This window comes from Leptinotarsa decemlineata, unplaced genomic scaffold (assembly GCF_025532065.1).
Source record: "Leptinotarsa decemlineata unplaced genomic scaffold, Ldec_3_MD MMD2_P_RNA_scaffold_5, whole genome shotgun sequence".
NCBI lineage: Eukaryota > Metazoa > Arthropoda > Insecta > Coleoptera > Chrysomelidae > Leptinotarsa > Leptinotarsa decemlineata.
The window spans coordinates 2,857,058-2,881,304 of NW_027412532.1; the positions used below are offsets into that span (position 1 = coordinate 2,857,058).

Here is a 24,247-nt window from a genome sequence, read left to right on the forward strand (position 1 = left end):
GCGGGAGCAGCCGGTTCCTTGCCTATATTCAAGACGGAGCTCTTGACGCCCGCCGCAGAAAGTGTCCTTGCTGTTGGAGGTGGAGTGGAGGAGAAGAAGGATGCACTCTTTTTGGCCTCGGCGCCGTAAATGCGCTTACGCCTTGGCCTTTGTATTACATCACGAGGTGATCCACTGGGTCCAGCCTCATTTCAAGCTGTAGATTGGGGTGGACATTTCTGTTCCTCCCCAGCCACCGCCTTAGATTGAGGTGAGTACGCAAGGGAAGTGTTGGTTATCTCTGGCAAAGTCCCGAATTACCAGAGGTAGGCTGATTACAATGAGGTTTTGCCCGGTTCCCCAAGAGGATCGTAACTGCGGCCATTCAGCTGTCGGCATGATTCTTCACACCTCAGCATGGGTAGGCTAGTCCATGGTGGCATGTTTTGCGAAGGCTTTTGGAGAGTTTTAGTTCTCCTCACCCTACTTATTTCTGCCACTATCCGACACCTGGGGAGACGCTCGATAGGTAGCCCAGCTCAAACCGTAATTCGTGGATTTTCGCCATGGAAACCTCTGAGATGTAAGACGATGCGTTTTCTTGGTGGAATAGGATTTTTTCTGCAAATATGATAATTTTTTCGCAAGTTCTGCCTCCAACTTGCCAAGTAACTATGCGTAGTAAGCTCCTGTAAGTGAACCTCCTCATCCACCGACGTCGGAAATGGTTAATAACACCATTAAAGGATTGAAGAAACGGAAAGGTTCCTCTTTACAAGCGAATTATAAGGCTGTCACAGAAAAAGTGGCACCATTCTCGAGAAGTATTTTAAATGTACAGTGGATCATCAGTACACCCTGAAGGAAAAGGTGCAGCGGTATTAATATCATCTGGTTCGGCAAAACTTTCGGTTACGGCTGGTGCGAAGGTCAAAAAAACTCGAAGCTGGTGAAAAAGCTGAACCCGGCAAGAAGATTGCATCTCCGAAAGATAAGAAAGCATCTCTGGAAAAGAAAGTGACCGCAGCCAAGAGGTCACTTAGATGAATTCCTGTCATCCTTAATGGCGAACATCCGATGTTTCGAAATAAGACACTTGTTTAATTACCTCTTGAGTACCAATATGGATAGCATTACGAAATGGAGCACTTATTTCATTCATATCATCACGATTTTTTCTCATAAACCTATCTCGCCTCAAAAATAACTTTTTGACAGTTGAGAGACTAATGAATACAAAACAACATGAGGTCTGCTACGAATAATTCAACACTTCAATACCAGTATACGAAATATGAAACATTTCCAATCTGATATCAAAACTGTAAGAAACTCAACCTATTTTTAAATGTTGGATGTCTGCTGTTCAACTGTGGAAAATCATTTTTGTATAATCAAAAACTTTCGAATGAAAATATTTCATAATGAACAACTGTCAAAAAGTAGTCATTAGTGAATTATACCTGAATTAGGACTTCGACCTTTATTTATATAGCTATCCTCTCTTCGATGTACAAAGTGCAAGTTATCATCCAAACAAAACTTCCAGAGTCAATCAGTGAATATTGTATGTGGTATTTCCCCTCCAACGTTGAATTCTTTTCCTGAATTCGAATTCGCACGCCGTCTCATAGCTTCAAATTGCCGTAAATCAGCCCGCAGGAGATGGTTTCCTGCAACGCAGAACCACTTCTCCAAGTGAAACACAAAACTTGCCATACATTCTACATTTAAAGTTTGTAGATTTCCTCCTAACAGCAATAACCGTAAATTCACAAGGTAGCGACCTTTTACAGCAGTTTACAGTTTTGGTAATTTTCTCCTGGAAACAGACTTGCTTTCTACTTAGATTGGAGTTGAATTGAGATATAATGTTGGCTATTGGAGACGCTTGAAGTTGAACAGGGGAATATCTGTCTGATAAATTCCATCTATTGGAACGTAGAAACGTAGAAATTTCAAAAAACAGTTGAATAAAGATTGATAGAATGTGTTGGAAGAGAAAAAATTACAATGAACACGTTAGTTGACATAATATACAGGGTACAGCACGATGAACGCCGGTTAGCCGTATTCTGGAAAATAATCTGTTAACTCCCTGTTGAAATCTGTTTATTTCGTGAATAACTGTCGCCCCCTACAAACGGAAACTCTCAGTTGAAATTTGTGCCAGCTGAGAGTTTACGAGGTCTTACCTTTCAACGTGCGATGGTTGAAACATGTCCTGAAAATTATTATGGAATTCGCCCTATATCAGAAATGAAAAGTTCTCGGGATATACATTTGGTTGCTCAAAAAACTAGAAATGAGCTATTATTGTCTTCCGACAGTCCAAGTCTCTGCATATGATGATTCAAATGACAGTGACCTGTAAGAAGGCCTGTTAGACATCGTGGTTCATCCCTACTGTAGTCCAACAACTGTTTGGAATCAATCTTCGGAGGGTGAATGAACGCCTTGGAGTGAGCCATTGCTGGAAAATTCTGCCAGAAGTCCATAAATCTTCTTGCCATCCAGGTGTTCAGTGTTTATTTGGCAAAGCCCAAAACGATGTCAATGACAGGTTCTGGTCCAATGAAGCCGCTTGCAGCACCCTCCTTTGCAGGAGAGTTCGCAGATGCATTGCCTTTCAGGCCAGTATGGCCAGGAATCCAGACCAGAGACAATCTGTTAAGTCTTCCTATCGAGGAGAGTCGTTTTTGGCAGTTTGCTATCAATTTAGACGTTGCTCGCTAGGAGCCAAGAGCTTTCAACGCCGCTTGACTGTCCGAGAATATTCTTACTCATTTGTGTATGAGGTTGGATTTTTCCAATCTCTGCGGACATCATTCAATAGCGTAAATTCGAAATTGAAATACAGTCGCAGGTTGATATCAATGTCCTGGGTCCACGACTCAAAACACCTGCACCAGAACCACCAGAAGGTGTTCTTGATCCATCTGTGAACCAACAACAATCTGCTCATGAAATATCCTTCTCCCGGAGAATCCAGTCCTCTCTACTCGGGAACAGTAAGGCAATTCATAGTTGACAGTAGGAGGCATAAAGTCAGAGGTCATTTCCAGAATGCTGAGACTTCCAGTGTCGACCAACAGTCTGTTGTTCTCCGCATCAAATTGATTTGTGCAATCGACAACGTGCACAGGTCTATACAGTGTGTAGCAACGAAAATTTAACAGAGCCGTTTTTGAATATAAAAAGTTAGATTTAAAAAAAAAGCTGAGACACGTCGATTTTTAATTGAAGGGGGACATATTTCAGACTAATCAGATTTTTTGTAGTACGCACCCCCTCAGAGGGGTGCGTCCGACGACCCTTATTCAGATAGGGAAAGTAGGTCGAGTGGCACATTGTTTTGAAGGTCTTTCGAATACCTATACATCTCTGTTAAAAGAAAAATTTTTGTAACTATTATTTTTCGAGATAATTTGAAGGTTTTAAGGAATTTTTATTGAGTTCAACTCTTTTTTAAATAAATCAAATTGTTTTTAAGGTACAATTTACGTTCAGAACTTTCATGAAAAAAAATTTTGTTTTTCATGACAACCTGCTAATACGTGTCCATTTGATTTCGTAAAAAAGTAAGAATTATTTGTTTATTGCGAGGAGATTTTTTCGGGGGATGCGGTTGATTACCACCCTTACATTTTAGGTAATTTGAGTGGCACCTCCTCATGAAGGTTGCCTTTTGACGTGGATATTTTATGATTCTGATAAAAAAGTGAATCCTACTAAAAACTCACCTACACAACGAATACAACCAGCTGATTTCCTTGAATGCTGATGACACAGAGAAGTTTAAAAAACTGTTTTGAGGTTAATTCTTCCCAATAATTGTTTTTAAAGAACACACAAAGAAAGTAACATAGGGTAATTCACATAGGAAATTTAGAGTAAATGTTCAAAATGTGCGCCATTTTGCTACATGCAACAATAAAGATTTTGTTCGAATTTTGCTCTTACATTATTCAACATCTCAGGAGCTCGGCATTCATCAATAATTCTACGACGTAATTCATCCAAATTGGCTGGCTGTGTAGCATGAACTTAAGACTTTGAATATCCCCACCAAAAGTAGTCCAGTGGTGTTGAGTCTGGTGATCGTGCTGGCCATTCAATTGGACCTCTTCTGCCAATCCCTTGTCCTTCAAAATGATTATTCAAAAAATTTCGAACCTGCTGGGCATAATGGGATGGTGCACCGTCTTGTTGAAAATGGATGAATTCATTTTGACATCTTGGATCTCGTTCAATTATTTCAACTATACGAGGTTGTATTGCCTCTTCAAGAAGTTGTAAATAAGAATCACCGGTTGAAATTCCATCAATGAAAAATGGACCTATAATATGATTGCTCTATATTCCGACCCAGACATTCAACTTTTGGGGATGTTGGGTATGTATTTCTGCGTATTGTCTTGAGTTTCCATCCGATCAATAACAGCAATTGTGATGGTTCACGCAACCATTTAAATAAAATGAACTTTCGTCCGAAAAACAGATGTTATGAAGCAGCTCAGGATTTTGCATTAACCTCTCACTCATGCCCTCACAAAACTCCTGTCTTCGGTCAAAATCATCCTCATTGAGTTCATGAACAAGTTTAATTTTGTAAGGATGGAATTTGTGGTTTTTAAGGATTTTCCATGCGCTCATATGGCTTATTCCGGCCATTGCTGATAAACCTCCGGTACTTAACATGGGATTGGCGATGATTTGACCAATCACTCCAATCGCATTATCGTCATTCACTACCCTCCTCTGAACATTTCTTTTATTATTTAAATCCGAACCTGTCTCCCTGAATTTTGTGACCAAATCCAAAACGTGATTTCTGCTTAGATGTTTACCAGGGTTTTGCTCGTTAAATAAAATTGAAGTTCTATTAGCATTTTGGTCGTTGCCAAAAAATAAAGCGACAACTGAAACCCTTTCAGCAGTAGTGTAAGGCATTTTGAAACAAATAACAATACACGACCCGTTTAAACAAAACAATCGAAAGATGTACTAATGAAAACTGGAAGAAGAGGAGTGAGAATTGATTTTAAAATAGGGATTTTATTTAACAAAAAACTGATAAGAAGAACTGCTCGAATATTTGTTTATATAGGCATACAAGTTACCGAGTGGTCTGTCTAATTTATTATTAATATAGCGATTTTACCTTCAAATTATCTCGAAAAAAAATCATTACAAAAATGTTTCCTTAACAGAGTTGTAAAGGTATTTGAAATACCTTTGAAACAAGGTGCCTCTTGACCTACTTTCCCTATTTATATAAGGGTAGTACGCACCCCTCCGAGGGGGGTACTACAAAAAACCTGATTAGTCTGAAAGGTGTCCCCCTTCAATCAGAAATCGACTTGTTCGAGCATTTTTAAAAATCTCACTTTTTATATTCGAAAACGGCTTTGTCAAGTTTTCGTTATTACACACTGTATACAGACCATCTAGCGTCTTTCTTCAGAAAAATTTGGGCAGGAGGTAGATCTGGAAGAATCTCCATGGCCGCTGACGGTGTAGCACTTCGGCCACCAGGCAATGGCACCATAAATGATTATTGGTCTGACGATCATCACATAAATCCAATGGATTTGTTTGGGACATAACCCCCAAATTTCACCACAAATCCTTCGATATGTCCATAGGGACAGTCTGTCTTTGTGTAGAACTTTTCACAAGTACGCGTTCCAGGTGAGTTTTTTATTATTTCCTTTACATATGAAATGACTATATCATTGAGGGAAAGTGGCGTTGAATAACTGATGTGCTCAAACTTTCAAATGAAATACTCTGTATTTTATGATAGTTTTGAAATTCCTATATGAAAATCTAGCGTCCACGATTTTGGGGTCTTTTTTATGTGTTTTGGTGTTACTGCCTCATTTGGACGTCTACTGCATCATCAGTGTCTCTACGACCACGTTTAAAGTCAGCAACCCAACGTTCAATTTTTGTTTCTGATAGAACAGAGTCCCTATAACACTTCTCAAGCCATTGCTTTGCTTGAACGATATGTTTTACCACAAAAAAATAATGTAAAATTGAAACATGAAATTGGTTTTGATCCATTACTTCAAAAGTAACAAAAGTAGTGTCACTCTCAGCACAATAACTCACAAACTTATATATCATGAAATTTCAATGGCTTTCTTTTGAAAGTTTGTACTGACTGAAAAAGCGGTTAATGCAATAAGATTAGCGCCTTGTATGTGATAGGCCCGAGAGCAAGTACATTGTGACTACTTTCACGGAATCGAATCTGTCAAACTTTTTTATTGATTGCTCAGTTTATTTCTGTTCTTGAGCAATGCTACTTGCGTATGTACTTTTTATCTAGTTCCATATACTCCAAACGGGCTTTCTGCTTCTTTGAGTAGAATAACAACAACAACAACAATTTATTGATCCAGGTGAAATATACTTCAAACAAACTTCACTGAAATCATACACAACAACGAGAAAGAAGACATAAAATATATGGTTCAGCAGTGTCAGTGATAATTTGCTGATCTATAAAAACCAAAATTGAAACTCCTCTAGATAATTTTGATTACCCTGGGTGTTGCTAGAAGTTTCCTTGGCTCCTTAGCAGAAACAGTTTTTGTAGGCCTAAATGTTGTTTTCACGTCGTGTTTTCCCAAGATATTTCCAATCTGGTCAGCAACATTTTTACCATAGGACAGAAAGACTTATCCTTGGGCTTACTTTGAAATTTCCTTTCCGGGGTTTTATGACCTGCTCAAATCCCCTTTTCAGGTGGTTGACTTCCTCAGGAAGACTATCAGGTTCGAAAATACGTCGTGCTCTCTCAACCAATGTCTTAATTACCCCTCTCGTTTGTTTGGCTGGTGGTTAGAGTTCCTCTTCAGGTACCTGTCTATGTGCTTTGTTTTCCTGTATGATTTGTGACCAATGTACCATTTTCACGTATTTTCACAAGAACATCTAAGAAGACTAAAGTCCCTTTGCTTTCTTGTTCCATTGTCAACTGGATCTATGGGTCTTGAAAGTTCAGATTTGATAGAAAATTGTTTCTTCACCACCTTGCTTTATCACAAACCCAGGCAAACAATATGATTTCACGCTTGCTTCAAGGCCCGTTGTTCAAAATTTTACATGAAAAAGTTTTGCACCGCTGAATTATATTTTCAGATCAACTACGAACAATTCCTTCTTTCCCAACTCCAAGATTAAAGTAAAAACAAGTGTCCAGCTATTCATCTTTCGAATGTTCCACTGAAATGCCTGTAGATTATCAGTTATATAAGACTGCAAATAGTCCTCAATAGAACAATTCTATTGTTATCAGTGTTTTTTTTTGTCAAATCAAATGTAACCGCGACGTATAAAGATAAAAATGAAATAATTGTTATCTTGAAATTTTCTGGCTTAGATTGATTGATGATTCACTGATAATTGTTTTTCTGATAAAATGAATTTAAACTAATATTGGACCGGGATATGAGAACCGAAGATAAAGGTGATTTTTTCAATGATCTTCATATAAAATATCATTTAATGTAGTTGGTCTCATATTCGAGGTCTGAGAAAAATCGTGAACGGGTCTCACAGCACAATTATGAGTAAGTAATATACTATTGAGAAATTGATAGGGGTTTGACTTTTTTATCATTGATTATACTTTATACGCATGTTTTTTGATGAATAATCTGCTGCGCAACAATCCTTTTTGGTCTTTGGTCTATACACACTCCAAGATAAGGAGAGTCAGCATTTGACCTCGGTGGATACAACCTCGGCTGCAAGACGTTTCAAAATTTAGAAAATTACAAACAATTCCTGAGATATTCGAGAAAATCCGAAATTCGCTAATTACCTTTAAATTTTCTTCTTATGTATTCAAGAAGAATTGAGGTACAGAGAGCACTTCCACATTGCTGATTCTCAAGCTATTTGAGACGCCGATAACAGATGTTTCAGTCGACGTTTCGTCTCTGGAAATCCATCGCCAATCTCCTATATGAGCCGCTGAAATAATCAGCCTTTATAAGCCAGCATTTTTGTGAGGATCAGAACACGGAATGATACAACTTGTCATATTCGTGTGCTCCATTATATATATTCTACTTTTGTGATGGTTATCAAATTGTTTTTTTTTTCACATATAGTAGGGGGAATACTTAGCTGACTGTATGTAAATCAAATTATCTGAAAGTGAAATTTGTCCAGGCCAGTCTCAACTCACCTACACTGTAGGTTAATGGACTGACACCTACCAGAAAACAACTACTCCTCTGGCTAATACCACGAAGGGCACTGGATTATATCCAACAATAGTCAGAGCAGGATTCTTCGCAGATGTAATTCCTGCATATGTTGTTGGTTGTTGATTCCTGCTGTCAGAATCAAAAATGTGTTTATATATTGACTCCAAATATTTCAAGAAAGTATACAGTGTTTTTTCTCGAAATGATATATACCATGTTTTGTTGTCAACAAATTATAGGAAACAATTCATCAGATTTTATCATTTTAACTTTGATTTTTTTCCACAGAACCTATTTTTGCTGCTATTACAATTTTTATTGCTTTCAGTTCAGGTGAGTACTATAATTTCAGTACCTTTTACTTAAATAGTCGAAATTTAATGAAAATCCTTTTAGTCATATTGTTTTGTATTGTAAAATCGATGGGTTTATAGCTGGGTCACCAGTGATATGATACGTAATTACCTGTCTATCAACCCTTGGTAACCCTCTGGCTATTGCCGTGTTTGTTTTATTTGAATTAAATTTGGCAGCTGCTGTCACCAGATGCGGATTCTCCACAACAAATTTTTATTACTGAGGCAATTTCGAAAGAGGTTTGAAACAACCAAATCTCGAATAAAACTCAAATCGAGTGCATTCGCCCTAAATTACCATCATATACAAAAGTGACGTAATACTCTAGCTTGGCCGATAATTTTTGACCGCTAAATAACTGTGACTCAATTATTAGGCCCACTCTGTATACTGACTTCAATAACTCCTTCTCAAAATTCATCAAAGGGTTGGTACACATGTACATTTAACTCACCGCTGTCTTTCGCGAGCTTGTCCCTGTAGGTTATCCAAAAATATCGTATCAAAAACTCCACCTCAATAACAACTCGTTTATACACGGTTTTGGCCCACTGAGTCATTATCTTATTCAATTTAAGCCCTACGCTGCTCGATTCTCTCTTGAATTTTTCACTCTTCACGATTCCCCCTTGCGACATATTACTAATGAAATATTCTATGGAAAAACGGGTTAACCGTTCGGTTTCAAATATCTTAACTCTTCAAATATAAGGAAAACTGACTTCCAAAACCGAATAATATACCTCTCGACCGTCGAGAGCACGCTTCCAGCTGCAAGTTCGCAAAATTTCTCGAAGTCCAGGAAGACTAACTTCCCAAAAATTTCCCGCGCGACTAGCTTCCAAAAAGCAGGAAAAAATCACGTCACTAGTTTCTTGAACCTTGATTCGCGAGGGGTTTTTTTTCCCCCAGTGGATATAGATTTGCCAAATTTTTAATTAACGAATCACGGCTCCGTTTTAGTGAGATGGTTGCTAATTATCCTGCCGTTCTTAGTAGCCGTCACTATACGCGACGGAGGACAACAGCAAATACCTATTCTGGTCTACTTGAAATCTATAGATTTCAAGGTTTGAAAATTGATTTCCTCATGTCTACCTCTTGGCCGCTCCAGCTATATGACTCTGCGTCTGTCCAAAAACACGCAGATACATTTTTACATAAACACTCTCACGGTCTGGTCAAGTTGTCACATTGTATGAGACACAGGGCCGTTGTTTGAAATTATGAATCAAAAGAAATTTATCTATTTCCGAAGCTAGAAATTACAAATATACCTAGTTTTTTTCTGCTAGATATTACACTATATCTCAGTTTTTGCAATGGAAATGACACTCAGTACAGAGTGTACTATTTTTTGTCCAAGAAAATGAAGTTAGCAATGGTTACCTGAAATGAAATGTTGCATAGAAAATCTGTCAACGATGAATTGAAGGGAAAAATAACAACAAAAGTATGAAATTGATCTTGTTTCATTTTTCATGATGGAATAATGAAGTGAAGGTCAGTCAATAGGCAATACTTAGTTTTTTCGAATTATTTCGGATTTTTAAATAGCCTCCTGATAATTCAATTTCAAATTTCGCTGAACTTAAAATAATAATGATTTGACTCTTATCGTAATTTCGTTGAAAGGTGAAACAGTTGGATTGAAAAGTTCGTAAGCCAACAAAGAAAGAAAATTGAAAAATTTTGATTTTACTTCTCAATATAGTTGTCTTCGAGGGAGATACAATGATTAGAGCGGTCATAAAATATGTCGATACCATTTATAAGGTAAGATTTGCCTTCAGTTTCAAAATAGACATTAGTACCAATGATTACCTTTTCATAGAACCTGATTTTTTCTGGTGAGCATTCTTTTGAGGTCTGAGGAGCCAGATCTGGAGAATACGGTGGATGCGGGAGCAATTCTAAGCCCAGTTGATGCAATTTCGCCACCGTTTACATTGATTTGGGACACGATGCCTTGTCATGATGTCAGCACTTTATTTTTCTTCGAATATAGCGGTTTTTTCGCGACTTCGTTCTTCAAACACTCCAATAACACAATATAATAATCGCTGTCGATTTTATTTCCCTTTTCAAGTTAGTAGATGAATGTTTCACCCCGCGCATCCCAAAAACTGAAACTATGAACTTGCTAGCCGGCTGTTGCGTCTTTGCAGTTGATTGACCACGTACAGTCCACTCAGATGACGATCGTTTTTATGCTCAGGATCATCAATTCTTCTGAACAGCTTCCACATACCCGAATATTCATGCACGATATGTCCAACACGTTTCTTTGATATCTACAGAGCCTCAGATATGTCGATCAACGCCACTTTGCAGTCATTCAAAATTATTTTGTGGCCTTGTTTTTTGTTTTCCTCGTCTACGTCGTCTACGGTGTGCATCGTCTTCGGTCCTCGGTTCACCTCATTCAACATCAGCAAACCAGTTTTCGATAGTGGAAATTTCCTAGTGCAAAGTCCAAATAATGTTCAACAAGTCTAGCGTTGGCTGAAACACTACATTTATTTCGTTAAAAAGCAATGCTTTATCAACACACAAAATTTCTTCTAATCCTGTTTTTCCAATTAACAAAAGTTGCTTCACCTGAAATATATTATCCCCCAACCTAACAGTCCGGCAGCTGTGAAATTTGTACGCGTGAAACCATATATACTCATTACAAGTAGCACCATCTGTGTGTTAACTTACGAACTTTTCAGTCCACCTAGAAAACTAGAAAGTTTTGTGGGTATTATTACCATGTGAAGTGTAAATAACAATTGACTATTTCAGGAGCCACTGCACAGACACCAGAACCAGAATGTCCTCCCCCACCTTATGATGGTCCAACCGTTTTTATTGTCGATTATCACGACTGCCACTGGTACTACGAATGTGTGGAAGGAGATAAAAAACATTTCGAATGTCCACCTGATCAGTATTTCGACATGTTCGAATTTTTCTGCGGTGATCTCAGTAACGTAACTTGCAGTGAGTGACAGGTTTTGTACTTAGATAGATACATAGATACGCTCGCTAGCCATGCTTATAAAAAAATTTTACACCTATAACTTCACGAACTATTTCAATTAACCAACATAGCTTCATAGCCACCAGAAGGTCAGCTAATGAGGCATGCATAACTAACTTAAAAGTATTCTGAAGGTCTCAACAATCGTGTACAGTTAGGTATTATACCTGTCATTGGCAGGCCTTCTTACAGGTCAATGTCTTTTGCAGAGACAGACAGAGACAGAGTCACAATAAACCCTTGCGGGTTGCGGGTTAGACCCACTCACTTTGGACCTAACCTTACCTAACGTAGGTATTATACAGGACGTTTTTCTAACTGCTCCCACTATTGTTATCTCTGAAACGGTAAGACCTACAATGTCAGTTGAATCGGACAAAAGTTTCCTATTTTGGTGAACTAGAATATTTTCCTTTTAGATCGAGAATCAGCGGTTAAAATATTCGTCAAACTAAAATTGTCGAATCCCATATTTTGGCTCTACCGCGTCCATTTCGAATGATATGGAAAATGGCAGAGGAACTTTCAATATTGTTTTGCATTTTTTATATTCTAATATGAATCAATTTGCAATGCGATGTTCCGTTTAGTAGATTACCTCGACTTTATGTTCTCAATGAAGTCTTCTAGTTTTTTTCATCGATTTTTATAGCCACTATGATGAAAAATTCAGCTCTGTTATACAATACAGGTTGGCAGGCAATACCAGAACAAAAATTACGATTTCGCTGAGTTAGCGTCCTCAGGAAATTATTAGGCCTCAATTGTTAGTGTTTATATATGCTAGTGGCCCAACTACACCGGTTGATATTACCTAACTACTGTCTGTTATTGGTCCTATGCTAAACTACCTGTTTTCAATACCTCTGATTTGTTATGTAGTCTTCTATGTGAATGACTATCCCCTAGTTTAATTTGATAATTATCTGTTTTTTTAGAATTATTGCTAAAAGACCAAACAAGGGGTTGTTCGAAACAGGACGTTTGTCGCTATTCATAGAACTCATTCGGCATTTTTCGATTTCTAAGCTTTCGAAAGTATCCAGAAACCTGTTGTCATGTAACGGTCTCAATAATTTTGAACATTCCCCACTTATTCTATGATCGTTTTCAATGGCATATTGAGCGACACTAGAATTCTCCGGTCTATAAAACCGAACATGCGAAACATGTTCTTTGTAGCGAGCTAATATAGTCCGTTTGGTTTGACCAACATATTTCTCATCACAATCTTTGCAGCTCATGAGACAGTATCGATACTTCCTTTGCCTTTTCTATATTATTCGAAATGGAGGCAGAAGAGTTGAAAAATGAAATTTGACAATTTCAGTTCAGGAATATTTCAAAAATAGCCACTGATATTTTTGATCTTGTAGGTTTTCTCGTTTCCTAGATAACAATAGTGGCCTCAGCTGAAAAAAAAAGTCCTGTATAAACTGACATTCATAAAGAATTTGATAAATCTCATCATCATCCACTGCTAGTCAAAGTGATAGTTATATAAGACTGCGAGTAATACAATATAAATCTAATTGATTGTTTTTGTTTCAGGTACTTCAAGTAAGTATTATCGATAGTCATTAGACAAGTATCAATATCTTTAGTAATATAATCTGAAAGGGAGTGGAACGTAGGTTACTTCCAAATTATTTTATCCTACCTACCATGCTGGCAATCGCAAGTTGAAAGGTAAGACCTCGTTATTCTTCACAAGTTTCGACTTCTGAGGGTTGTCTTCCATAGGAGACCGACAACTGGTTAACGAAAAAACATTTTCTGGTTAGATTCCTTTCTGAAACGCCTGAAGCAATAATTCCTGAATATATTACCCTCCAGTTTCGGCCAACACATTCATCGTGAACAATAAACTAGATGGTATATTTTGATTTCAATGGTTGTGATTCGAAACGGGAAAAACTAAATGGTTCATAATTTATCAAGAGAAAATATTGGCAGTCAAAAATTGAAAGTTCGTATATGATACAATATCAATTAAATAATGGAAAAGATTAAGAAACGACTAAGAAAAGAGACAAAGCTGAAACTATTATTTACGAATTCTCTGGTGTAATGGAGAATATTTCAAATTAAAATTTTTGATTATTGAGTTTCTGCAGGTTTGACTATGCTATCAAACAGATAAGACAATAATCAAACCACTAGGTATAAAATCAAGTAATTGAAATGTCCTGGAATAGATTATATTTCACAGGTTACAGCGTAATCCCAAAGGCAGTGATTCAAATTTTTAACTCCAATCAAAAATATTATTATTTCCTACAAAGACAATAAAACAAATTATGACAAACATCGATAATAAGAGGTGAATGAATTGGAAATCTTGCTTGTGGATGAACTGAATTCCACACTATTTCAAAAAATATTCGAGTACTAAATATGAGAATAATTCATGAACTGTCGAATTTATGAGAAATATTTCAATGACTTTTTTTATAGTACAACTCAAAATCTAAAAAAATGATCAAATGAGAAGTTTCAATAATTTTGAGTCTTTCGAGAGAAAAGAGGTTCAAAGAATTTCATAGATGATATCTGCAGTAGTCGTTCGAGTTATGAATTGAATCAGTAACTACAAAAAACTTCGTTGTAAATTGTACCATTGAACACAGTGAAAAACTTCATTGAGAGTAACTGAAACAATCTTTATTTCGAAAAAACGACTTTTCCATTTCTCTCTTTGGAAATACAAAACCTCATTTATGTTATTATTATTTCTATTCATAATTGCTCCAATATCTGCTTGTGATTCAACAGCTTCTCCGGAACCTACGCCTCCAACAAAACCTACTGCAAGGCCAACGTCTCCAACTCCTCCAACGAGGCCTTCTACGCCTCCAACTCCTCCAACGGTACCTTCAACGCCTCCAACTCCTCCAACGAAACCTTCAACGCCTCCAACTCCTCCAACTTCTCCAACGAAACCTCCGACGCCACCAACTCCTCCAACAACACCAACACCAGAACCAGAATGTCCTCCCCCAGATTATACTGGTCCAACCGTCTACATTGTTGATTACCACGACTGCCACTGGTATTATGAATGTGAACATGGAGATAAAGTACATGTGGAATGTCCGCCTGATCAATATTTTGACATGTTCGAATTTTTCTGCGGCGATTTCAGCAACGTTACTTGCAGTAAGTAACGGGTACTTTAATTAGACAGATTATGAATGGATTGGCCTGTTATTCGATGATAATGAACTCTATCCATGATAATAGTTGAACAGACCCGGTTCGCTCAAACCGTAGCTTCCTTGGTAGAAATTCATCTCTTCAGAGGGTTTGCGAAACGCGTCTACTCGTAGAAGTAAAGAGTGTTTATGAATTTTTTTTGATTATTATCATGGATACAATTAGATGAATGTGCTCGTTATCCATGTTATAAAACAATTTTTACATCTTTAATTTCACGATTAGACTATTTCACCTTACCAATAGAGCTTCATGGCCAAAAGTGTCAACTGGAATCAATTAGGCATGCATAACTTAAAAAATCTGGAGATCTTTGCCATCGTGGACAGAAAGGTATTGTACTGGTCGTTTTTTCAACTTATCCCACTGTTGCCATTTCGACAACAGTGAGACCTGAAATATTGGTTGTTTTGGACAACAGTTTCCCATTTTGATCCAGATCGAGAATGTCATTGATTGTTTTTGAAATATTCTCCAAAAACTGGAATTGTGGGTCTCCATATTTTGGCTTTGACAATAGTTTCCTACTTTGGAGAACTAACTTAACCTCTTTCCTGATTGAGATTGTCACTGGTTGTTTTTGAATTATACGAGAGAATTTGAAATTTTTGATGATATTGCAATATCAGAGAGCTGCAATGTCGATTGTTGTTGAACGAACGTTTCCTTTTCGAAAACTGGTGTAATCTCTTTTCTGTCCCTGGGTTGGCCTACCTATCGGGCTCGTCCCCAGGTGGGGAAACGGCCAGGGAACTGGAGGACCTGTCCGGCAAGCCAATGTGGCCTTATGAACGGGGTCAGTGGCAAAAATAAGGAAGGTGAGGGGAACTGAAAACCCCCAAAAGCCTTTGCTAAACATGCCATCGTGGACCAGACTACCGAAGCAAAGGTGTAAAGAATCATGTGAGCTACACTTACCCTCCCCACTCTACAGATACCAGAGAGAGAACCTCTTTTCTGATGAAGAGTGTCACTGGTTGTTTCTGAAATATTCGCCAAAAATTGTAATTGTGGAGTTTCATATTTTGGCTCTACGACCCCCATTTCGAATGATATTGTTATGTCGAAAACGGTGAGACCTATGATGTCAGTTGAATCAGACAAAAGTTTTGGAGAACTGAAATAATTCCTTCCCAGATCAAGAATGTCATTCGTTGTTTTTGAAATTTTCACCAAAAAGTGGAATATTTTGGCTCTACCGTCTTCGTTTCGAATGATATTTCAAAAACGGTGGAATCTACAAAGTCGATTGAATTGAACAAAGAGTTGTTCATTATGGAAAACTAGATCAATTTTTTTTCAGATCAGGAACGTCATTGGTTGCTTTTGGAATATACGTCAAAAACCCGAATTGTCGAATTTCATATTTCAACTCTACTTCCACCATCTCGAATGATATGAAGGAAGAAATGATTTTTTATGTTTGTCATAATATGATATGAACCAATTTGAAATGCAACGTTTCGTCCATTGGACTTCATCATCAACTTTTTCAAAGAGGACTTCTCTTTTCTTCACCGATTTTTGTAGCAACTGTTATAACGAATTCAGCTGTGCAGGTATTCGCTTTGCAAACTGGTTCATATAAGAAAAAACAAATATGTAACAATATTGAAAGTTCCTTCGCCTTTTTTATATCCTTCAAAATGGAGTCCAAAAACAAAATTCGACAATGTCAATGTCAGGCCAATATTTCAAAAATAGTCAGTGATATTCGTTTCCGAAATAGCAATAGTGGGGTCAGCTGATAAAAAACGTCCTGTATATACTGATATTCAGAAAGAATTTGATAACATTCATCATTATCCACTGTTTGCCAAAGTCATACTCATATAAGTCCATGGGTAATACTGTTTGAAACTAATCAATTGTTTTTGTTTCAGGTACTTCAAGTAAGTATTCTCAAGAGTTATTTGACAAGAATCGTATTAGGGAACTATTAATATCTATAGTGATATAATCTAAATTGGAGTGAAATGTAGGCTTCTTCCAAATTATTTCCTCCTACCTACCGTGCTAGGACTCGCAGATTACAAGGTAAGACCTCGTTATTCTTCAGCTCGCACAAATTTCGACTTCTGAGGGTTGTCTCCCATAGGAGGCCAACAGCTGGTTAAGGAAAAAAACATTTTTTGAATAGATTTTCTCTCGAACTCCTGGAGAAATAATTCCTGAATATATCAGTCTCCAGCAACTGCCAATATATTCATCGCAATCATGGGTTCTGCCCATCAAGACGTCCACGAATTCCTTCGATATCTTTTAGAAGGTTTACATGAGGAAATCAACAAAATCACTGAGAAACCTGAACCGATCTTAACTGAGATTGACGAAAAATTGAGCGATAACAGAAAAGCACAAGAGTCCTGGCAGAGATATTTGAATATGAACAACTCCAATATTGCAGACAATTTCGTTGGTCAATTAAAATCCACTATGAAGTGCACACACTGTGGACACTCATCAGTAACCTTTGATCCTTTCTGGGATTTGTCCCTTCCCATACCACAAAGATCTGGCCAAGTGAGTTTGTCACATTGCTTGGATTCTTTCACAAGAGAGGAAACTCTGGATGGAGATGAAAAACCAATGTGTTCGAGGTGCAAGCAAAGGAGAAAATGTACAAAGTCATTATCAATCTATAAGTTTCACCGTATTTCAGTAATTCATTTGAAAAGATTCTCTCCGACGGAAAGGTTCAGAGGCGAATTGAATGTTTTCATTGACTTTTCTTCAGATGGATTAGATATGAGCAGTTATGCAGCAGCCAATGTGGCTCCTTGTCATTATAATCTATATGCACTTTCAAATCACAGTGGGACTACTTACAACGGACATTATACAGCATATTGCAGACACCCATATAGTGGCATGTGGCATGAATACAACGGTTCACACGTGTTCCCAATTTCGCCAAAATCACTTGTGAGCAATGAGGCATATGTCCTCTTTTATGAACAGGAGGGAACGAACCAGCACCTTTGATGTGAATTTTTTTTTCTTCTTTTTTTTTATAATCTTAGTTCTTTGAATTGATTTGTATTTCATGATTGTTCCAAATTTCATTATAAATTATCGTAATCTATAAGTTAGATGCTTCACTTCACCTTCAACGGTTGCAATTCGAGACGGAAGAAAGAAGTATGAATAAAAGTTCATATACGGTGAAATATCGATGAAATAATTGAAAAGATTATCAATGGAATGAATGCAATGGGTAATGCAAAAACATTGGTTTCAATTGTTAACCTCGGATGATATTATCATCATTCATTACAAAGGCATCAAAAACATCAATAATATAAGGTGAATGAAAGAAAAACCTGAGAAGTAATAAAACCGTGTGTGGATGAACTGAATTCACATGATTCAAAAAAAATTTCGAGCAATAAATGTGAGAATTAACTCCAAACTATGAGAAATATTATATTGATTTTTCCATAGTATCTACTTGAAATCTAAAGAATTCATCAAATGGAAATTTTGAATCATTCCTGGACTTCTAAGAGAATTTAGGCAGTTATTCAAAAAAACATCGATACTAACTGTACCACTGAATACACAGAAAACATTTTATTGAGAGTAGCTGAAACAATTTCATGAACGTTTTTGTTTTTCTTGTAAGAACGGTTTTCCCATCGTCCGATTCCTCTCAAAAGCGAAAGGTTTGGAGAATAACATTTTAGTTTTCGAATCTTTTGAGAGATATCCTTGAGAAACGTTTTCAAGACAAACGTACTGACGGACGTCCAACAGGCAGGCAGACTGGAGTCTGGAAAGTCTGCCAGCCCTCTGGGTTTTTCCCGGGGTTGTAGTATGCTGCTTCCCTAGATTGTAGTACAGAACCTCTTCTTTTGTATTATTATTTCGATTTATAAGTGCTTCAATGTCTTCTTGTTATTCAACAGCTTCTTCGACACCTACTGATAGGCCAACATCTCCAACCCCTCCAACGAGACCTTCAACTCCTCCAACTCCTCCAACGCCTCCAACGAAACCCCCAACCTCGCCGACACCTACAACAAAGCCAACTCCAGCTCCAGGTGAGTATCACATCAATCTCAATCGAATTTATTGCATGCAACAAATTATATCATTTATCCAACACTTCTCGAACTGAAGAAGTTGACATCAACTTTGTTAATTGAATTGAGCACCTGAACGTTATGTGATTTTTGTATTTCTTTTGTAATTCTGATTCAAGTTCATGGAAGGGTGATATCTGACTTTCACAGACGAGATTTTTGGGAATGTCGTCGAAACAGGTAACAAAATATTTTTCAGCAGTACACGCAGTTTGAATTGGAAACTGATGTTACTGAAACAGAAAAGACTGCCGAAATGAAAACCATCGAAGTGGAAGAATCTAATTGACTATAATTGAGATTTCACGTTTCATATTTCTTCCCAAACTAATTTTTCGTTGCGATAATAGTTTATAGACGTGTGGCTTTCATCAAGATGAAGAAGTTTCTAGAAGAATCAAAAGATTCTTCCAAATTTATTTATAAACTCACTGTGGGTAAACGCAGTGATGAAGAAATTCTGAGAATTTTACTAAATTCACGAATAATTGAAGAAAGCAAGAAATTTTAAGATATGTTCTGGGTTTCATCTCATGTTGAGGAACACCTGTTAACGCTGGGAATCGAGGATCGTGAAAGATAAATATAATGCTGATGAGAAATAATTTGCTTACTACTGAAATGAAAAATGTGGTTAACGAAATAGAAGAAATCTGGAAAATCGATAGCAATGAACTAGGTCGATATAAAAAGTAGGAATTTTGAGAAGACAGCAGAAGAACATAACCACTTTTGCTGTAATAGCACAATGTTCTTTCAAAAACTTTACTGAAAGAGTAAACATTTCTACGGATAATCAGTTTGGGCTCAATATGTATTTTACATGTGCCTTATCTTGGAAGGTTGGTAGAAAGAACATCTGTTTGAAACGAGAAACCAGAAACGAAGCACCAATGATCCAATATCGAACAGCGCTGCTTTCACATATATGGTATCGGAAAATTAATCAGTCTATGAATATCAAAAATGAACGAGACTCAAAGGCGTCAGTTGCATTCTTCAATGTTATGGTTATTCTCTTTCGAAGCAAAGGTTTCATTGAAGAGACAGATAACTAGATAAATACTTCAGCTTGAGAAGGTTCATCCAAGGCCATGATAGGTCCAGAACATTTCTGTGAGCTGGCGGAAACGAGTATGAAGACATAGAAGTCAGATCGCGGAATTGGTGGAGAAAGCTTCCTGAAATGAAACCTGAATTCACGAAAAACCTGCTATGCCACAACCGCCCGTTTGTAAGGGTAGTTGGCCCCTTTTTGCATCTAATAGAATCCTAACTGTGATCTCCTCATTCATATAAGAAACGATGTTACTTTTTTTTCAATAGGAACTTGTTCGACAACTTGGACGAGCCAATGTATCAAACAGGCAAAGATTCTGCTTCACATTACCGCTGCCTGCCTTCTTTGACACTAGCTGAAGATTTCATCATTTACAACGGTCTCAAAATGTTCAGTCACCCTCCTCAGGCTATAAGAACCATAAATGGCCTTAGAGCTCTTAAGGAAGAGTTGAGAGACTTGCTTTCTGTGAGACCTTATTAAAGCTTAGCAGAATTCTACAATGATAATTCAAATTGAGTATGACTGACTGTAATATCTATACGGTATTTTATTGATTGGATTTATTTTGATCCAATTCAGTTTAAATTGATTTGATTCATTTCATTGACCATATTCGTAAATCCTGAACGTTTTTATTAGGTTATTGTTATCACCATGTCTTTTTTCAGTTCATGTTATCACTTACTTTCTGTGATTTAACTTCTGTGATTTCATTTACATGATATTTATACTTCCCACGAGGCTTTGTCAAGAAGAATGTATTCTTTGGACAATAAAGTATGTTTTGAATTTGAATTTGAACCACACTACATGTGCTTTGTGAATGAGAAGATTTAGCAAAGCTGAGGTATGGGAGACAAGAAATCAGAGGCTATAAGCTAATTGCAGGAGGCAATATCAAGGCTTTGGTGTCTCATTGAGGAGATTGAGCTGAATGAAGAGGTCTGATAATCAAAGAGTAGCACAATAGAACTGCAAAAATCGTACTAAAACAATCCGCATGTCAGCCTTCCTATCAATCAAATCTAGCCTAAACACGGAGCCAATAGCGGAGTATTTGTTATATCCAATATCACATGATGCTGTTTCAAAATGATATTGCTGAACTACAGATGTGTGTATACTCATCCCTTCCTAAACCTGAATATTAGTGACACCTTGGTTTTACAACTGACCTCCGTGAGAATCCTTGTTCATATTGAATGAGCAAGGTTTCCGTCGACCTCACTGATGATGTCATCGTAGAGCTTATGCTAACATATAGTTGGGTTAGTATAAGTTTGTGGTTCGTTTTGAACAGTTGACTCCAATTGGGCATTTTCGGTTGACACTAGTCTAACTAGTGATATTTTGGTACGTGGAAAGTTTTAAATGTACTAACCAGTGAGAAGATGGCGAAACAACACAAGAATATCGCCTTTCCAAAAAACTCTGTTCTGTATTGCCTGGTTGCTAATATCTGTTTTCTTGCAAGAGAAATTGAGTTCAGATGTGATAGAAGATTGTTTAGTGTTCCTTCATCACCTTGCCATACCATGAACGTGCCGTCAACATAACGCAATCTACTAAATGGCCCGCAGGACTTAGTGTACTGCCCATTGCGGTACCATTCGCTTGTTCGTAAAAAACACCATCCCATTGAAAATAAGCTGATGATAAACAGTAGGCGGAGAGAGCGGTTATATCTGCTGGAAATACGTCGCTAATTAGCTATATTATGCCATTGGTCAGGAATATTCTTTATGAGGGCATCACGTCGAAGCTCACTAGGGTATCTTATTTCATACCTCTACTCTTTTAGAGTCCCTAATGAATGACTACATTTCCTATAAATGGATGCAGTGGAGTTGTCAAGTATTTAGCTTGCTCTTAAGCTGGTGATCCTATCGCATTTACGATAGGTCTAAGCGGCACTTTCTCATTATGGATTTTTGGTAAGCCCTATAGACCTGGCAAACAGGCTTCGGAATTTTGTATGACTTTCGCCGTGTTCTTTACAAGACTTGATGAATGGACGAGAAGATTCGTTTTCCTCGAAATCTTCAAGGCTGCTTCTACAATATTTTGGAAATATTTACAGCGTGTTTCAAACTATGTTATAACCTTACAATCGGCAAAATTGTGATGTTTTTCGATAGTGATGATGTTTTTTGAATTCCTCAAATGAATACTGAATAGAACAGGTCGTAATATACATTCATTTCTCACAGGGAAAAGATGTATAGGAGTAACAGATGGCGAATACATTCCTTATCCAGAAGACTGCTCCAGATACATCGAGTGTATTGGCGAGAAGGAATACTACTTCCATTGCCCACGTGGTGTCTACTATGACAAATCAACAGGAAAATGCAGCTCTTCCTCTGACGACCGTTGCTGAGTTCTGAAGATATTGTGGATGTCACCATCTTCCTCCCGGAAACTTTGCTGATGTAAATGAAGTCTCAATAAATGTTTGGAAAAAAATATTCATTTCATCCATTCCATCTAAAATGCAGATCACCTTTTACAGCTTCCTTCTGACCCCAACCATTGGCCCATCAAAAATTCAATACCATTTCGATTCGATATATTTGATCATCCTTTGTTTAGATTTTTTCAGCCAATTTATGTCTTTTTGCATATCGGTTTTCAATGGCAATGGCAATAGCATAATCACTTTATAAAAAAGGAGAACAGACCGATAAGGGTGATTATAAGCCAATCAGGTTCTTCTAGGTTATTCGAAATAACTTGTTATTACCCGCGACAAGAAGCTAACATAGAACTCTCACCCATAGAGTAGGGCAAAAAGAGCATATGTGGCTTATGAGCAATGTCGCAGGACGGTGGGAGGCACATGGGTCTTTCACACCGTGTGGTCACCAGGATCTACACTTCAATAATACCTATGTTGACGTACGGAGCTATGGGTATCAAAAGTGCTACAAGCAACGGCCAAAAATTATAATAAATACAATCATTGGCTTGTTCAAACATCACAGGAGCCATGAGGAAAATACCAACCGCGACAATGGAATTAATTACTGGTCTGACCTCTCTGGACCTGTACATTAAGGAGGTTGCGATAATGACCATGTTACGATTGCACACGGCTGGTGTAAACCTCGCAGTAGAAATGGGTCAATTGAGGCTGAGCCTGTGGCGAGAAGCGCTCTGCGGCAGGCAGCTAGTGATGCAATTGAACCCAGGTTTGTGAACCTCGAAACTACGAATGAAAGAGAACACTGAGTCAGATGCCACAAACGCAATACGCATATATACAGACGGCTCAAAAACCAAAGAAGGCTCAGGGTGTGGAGTTTACTATAGATCACTAAGCCTAAGTATTGAGTGGGGAATGGGAAAAAATATCAGCGTGGTTCAAACAGAACTGGCTGGTATCTCAATCGCCACAAAAGAAACAACCAGTAAAGGAATTTCTGGCAATCTGCACTGGACAAGTTCCACCAAGATTTAGCCAAAGCCTTGATAGATAAAAACACTATCCTGGGGTGGGTTGAAGGGCACGACAGGAGTAAAGTCAATCGCATTGCCGACTCTTTAGCCAAGGAAGCAGCTGAACTAATAATTTTAGGACCTAGTGACACCTACGGACTGATGACTCCGACAATTGCGGAACTAGCCAAATGTCATACCCATGCTCAATCCCTGAAGAGATGGGATGAAATTGAAGGATATAGTCTTGCCAGGATCACCCTGGGCAACCCTGGGAAGCTGGCCCTAAAGAAATATCTGGCGATGACCAGGAAAAACCTACGCTTAACAGTAGAATTTCTGACTGGCCACACCTCCATAATATGGGGCTTGTGAACACATGTATATGCAGGATGAGTGAACAGGAAGATGAGACTGTCAAGCATGTCCTATGCGAGTGCCCGGAGTTATTGTCAATAAGAGAGTGTGTGTTCGGCGAGTTTTGTCCTACATCTGCCGATACAAAGGAGATGTCTCCTAGTGACCTGCCCACCTTCCTGGAAAGGACAGGATGGATGATGATCTAGGAGGAAAACTCTTCGGGAGGATGTACAATGGGTCACATGTGGTCTAAGCGCTGTAGACCTACACTCACCCTACAGATACAGATACTGTATGTCGACCACGTCGGGGCTCATTTTCGAGACTGAAATCTCCGAAAAGAATTTTGCAAACTAATGGCGAACCATGCTCACATCAACACTATGAATTGTCAAATGCCTGGGTAATTTTTCGGGCTGTTTCGGTAGCGTTTTGGTTCAATTTGAATTCGTAGAAACTGTTGTCCGAAATTGTTCCGCGACATCACATA

The 24,247-nt window shown here is 37.9% G+C and overlaps 2 protein-coding genes across 2 annotated transcripts in view; one reads left to right on the forward strand and one right to left on the reverse strand.

Moving 5' to 3' along the window:
* The window catches only part of LOC111502093 (neuroligin-1), a 476,486-nt gene that overhangs the window by 204,546 nt on the left and 247,693 nt on the right, over window positions 1–24,247 (reverse strand). The gene's annotated exons all lie outside the window — the stretch shown is intronic.
* Window positions 7,439–12,281, forward strand: LOC111506194 (uncharacterized). The gene is made up of 3 exons (XM_023161199.2): window positions 7,439–7,565; window positions 8,499–8,543; window positions 11,358–12,281. The coding sequence occupies exons 1-3, from the start codon at window positions 7,562–7,564 to the stop codon at window positions 11,561–11,563; spliced, it is 255 nt and encodes an 84-aa protein (XP_023016967.2). The 5' UTR covers window positions 7,439–7,561; the 3' UTR covers window positions 11,564–12,281.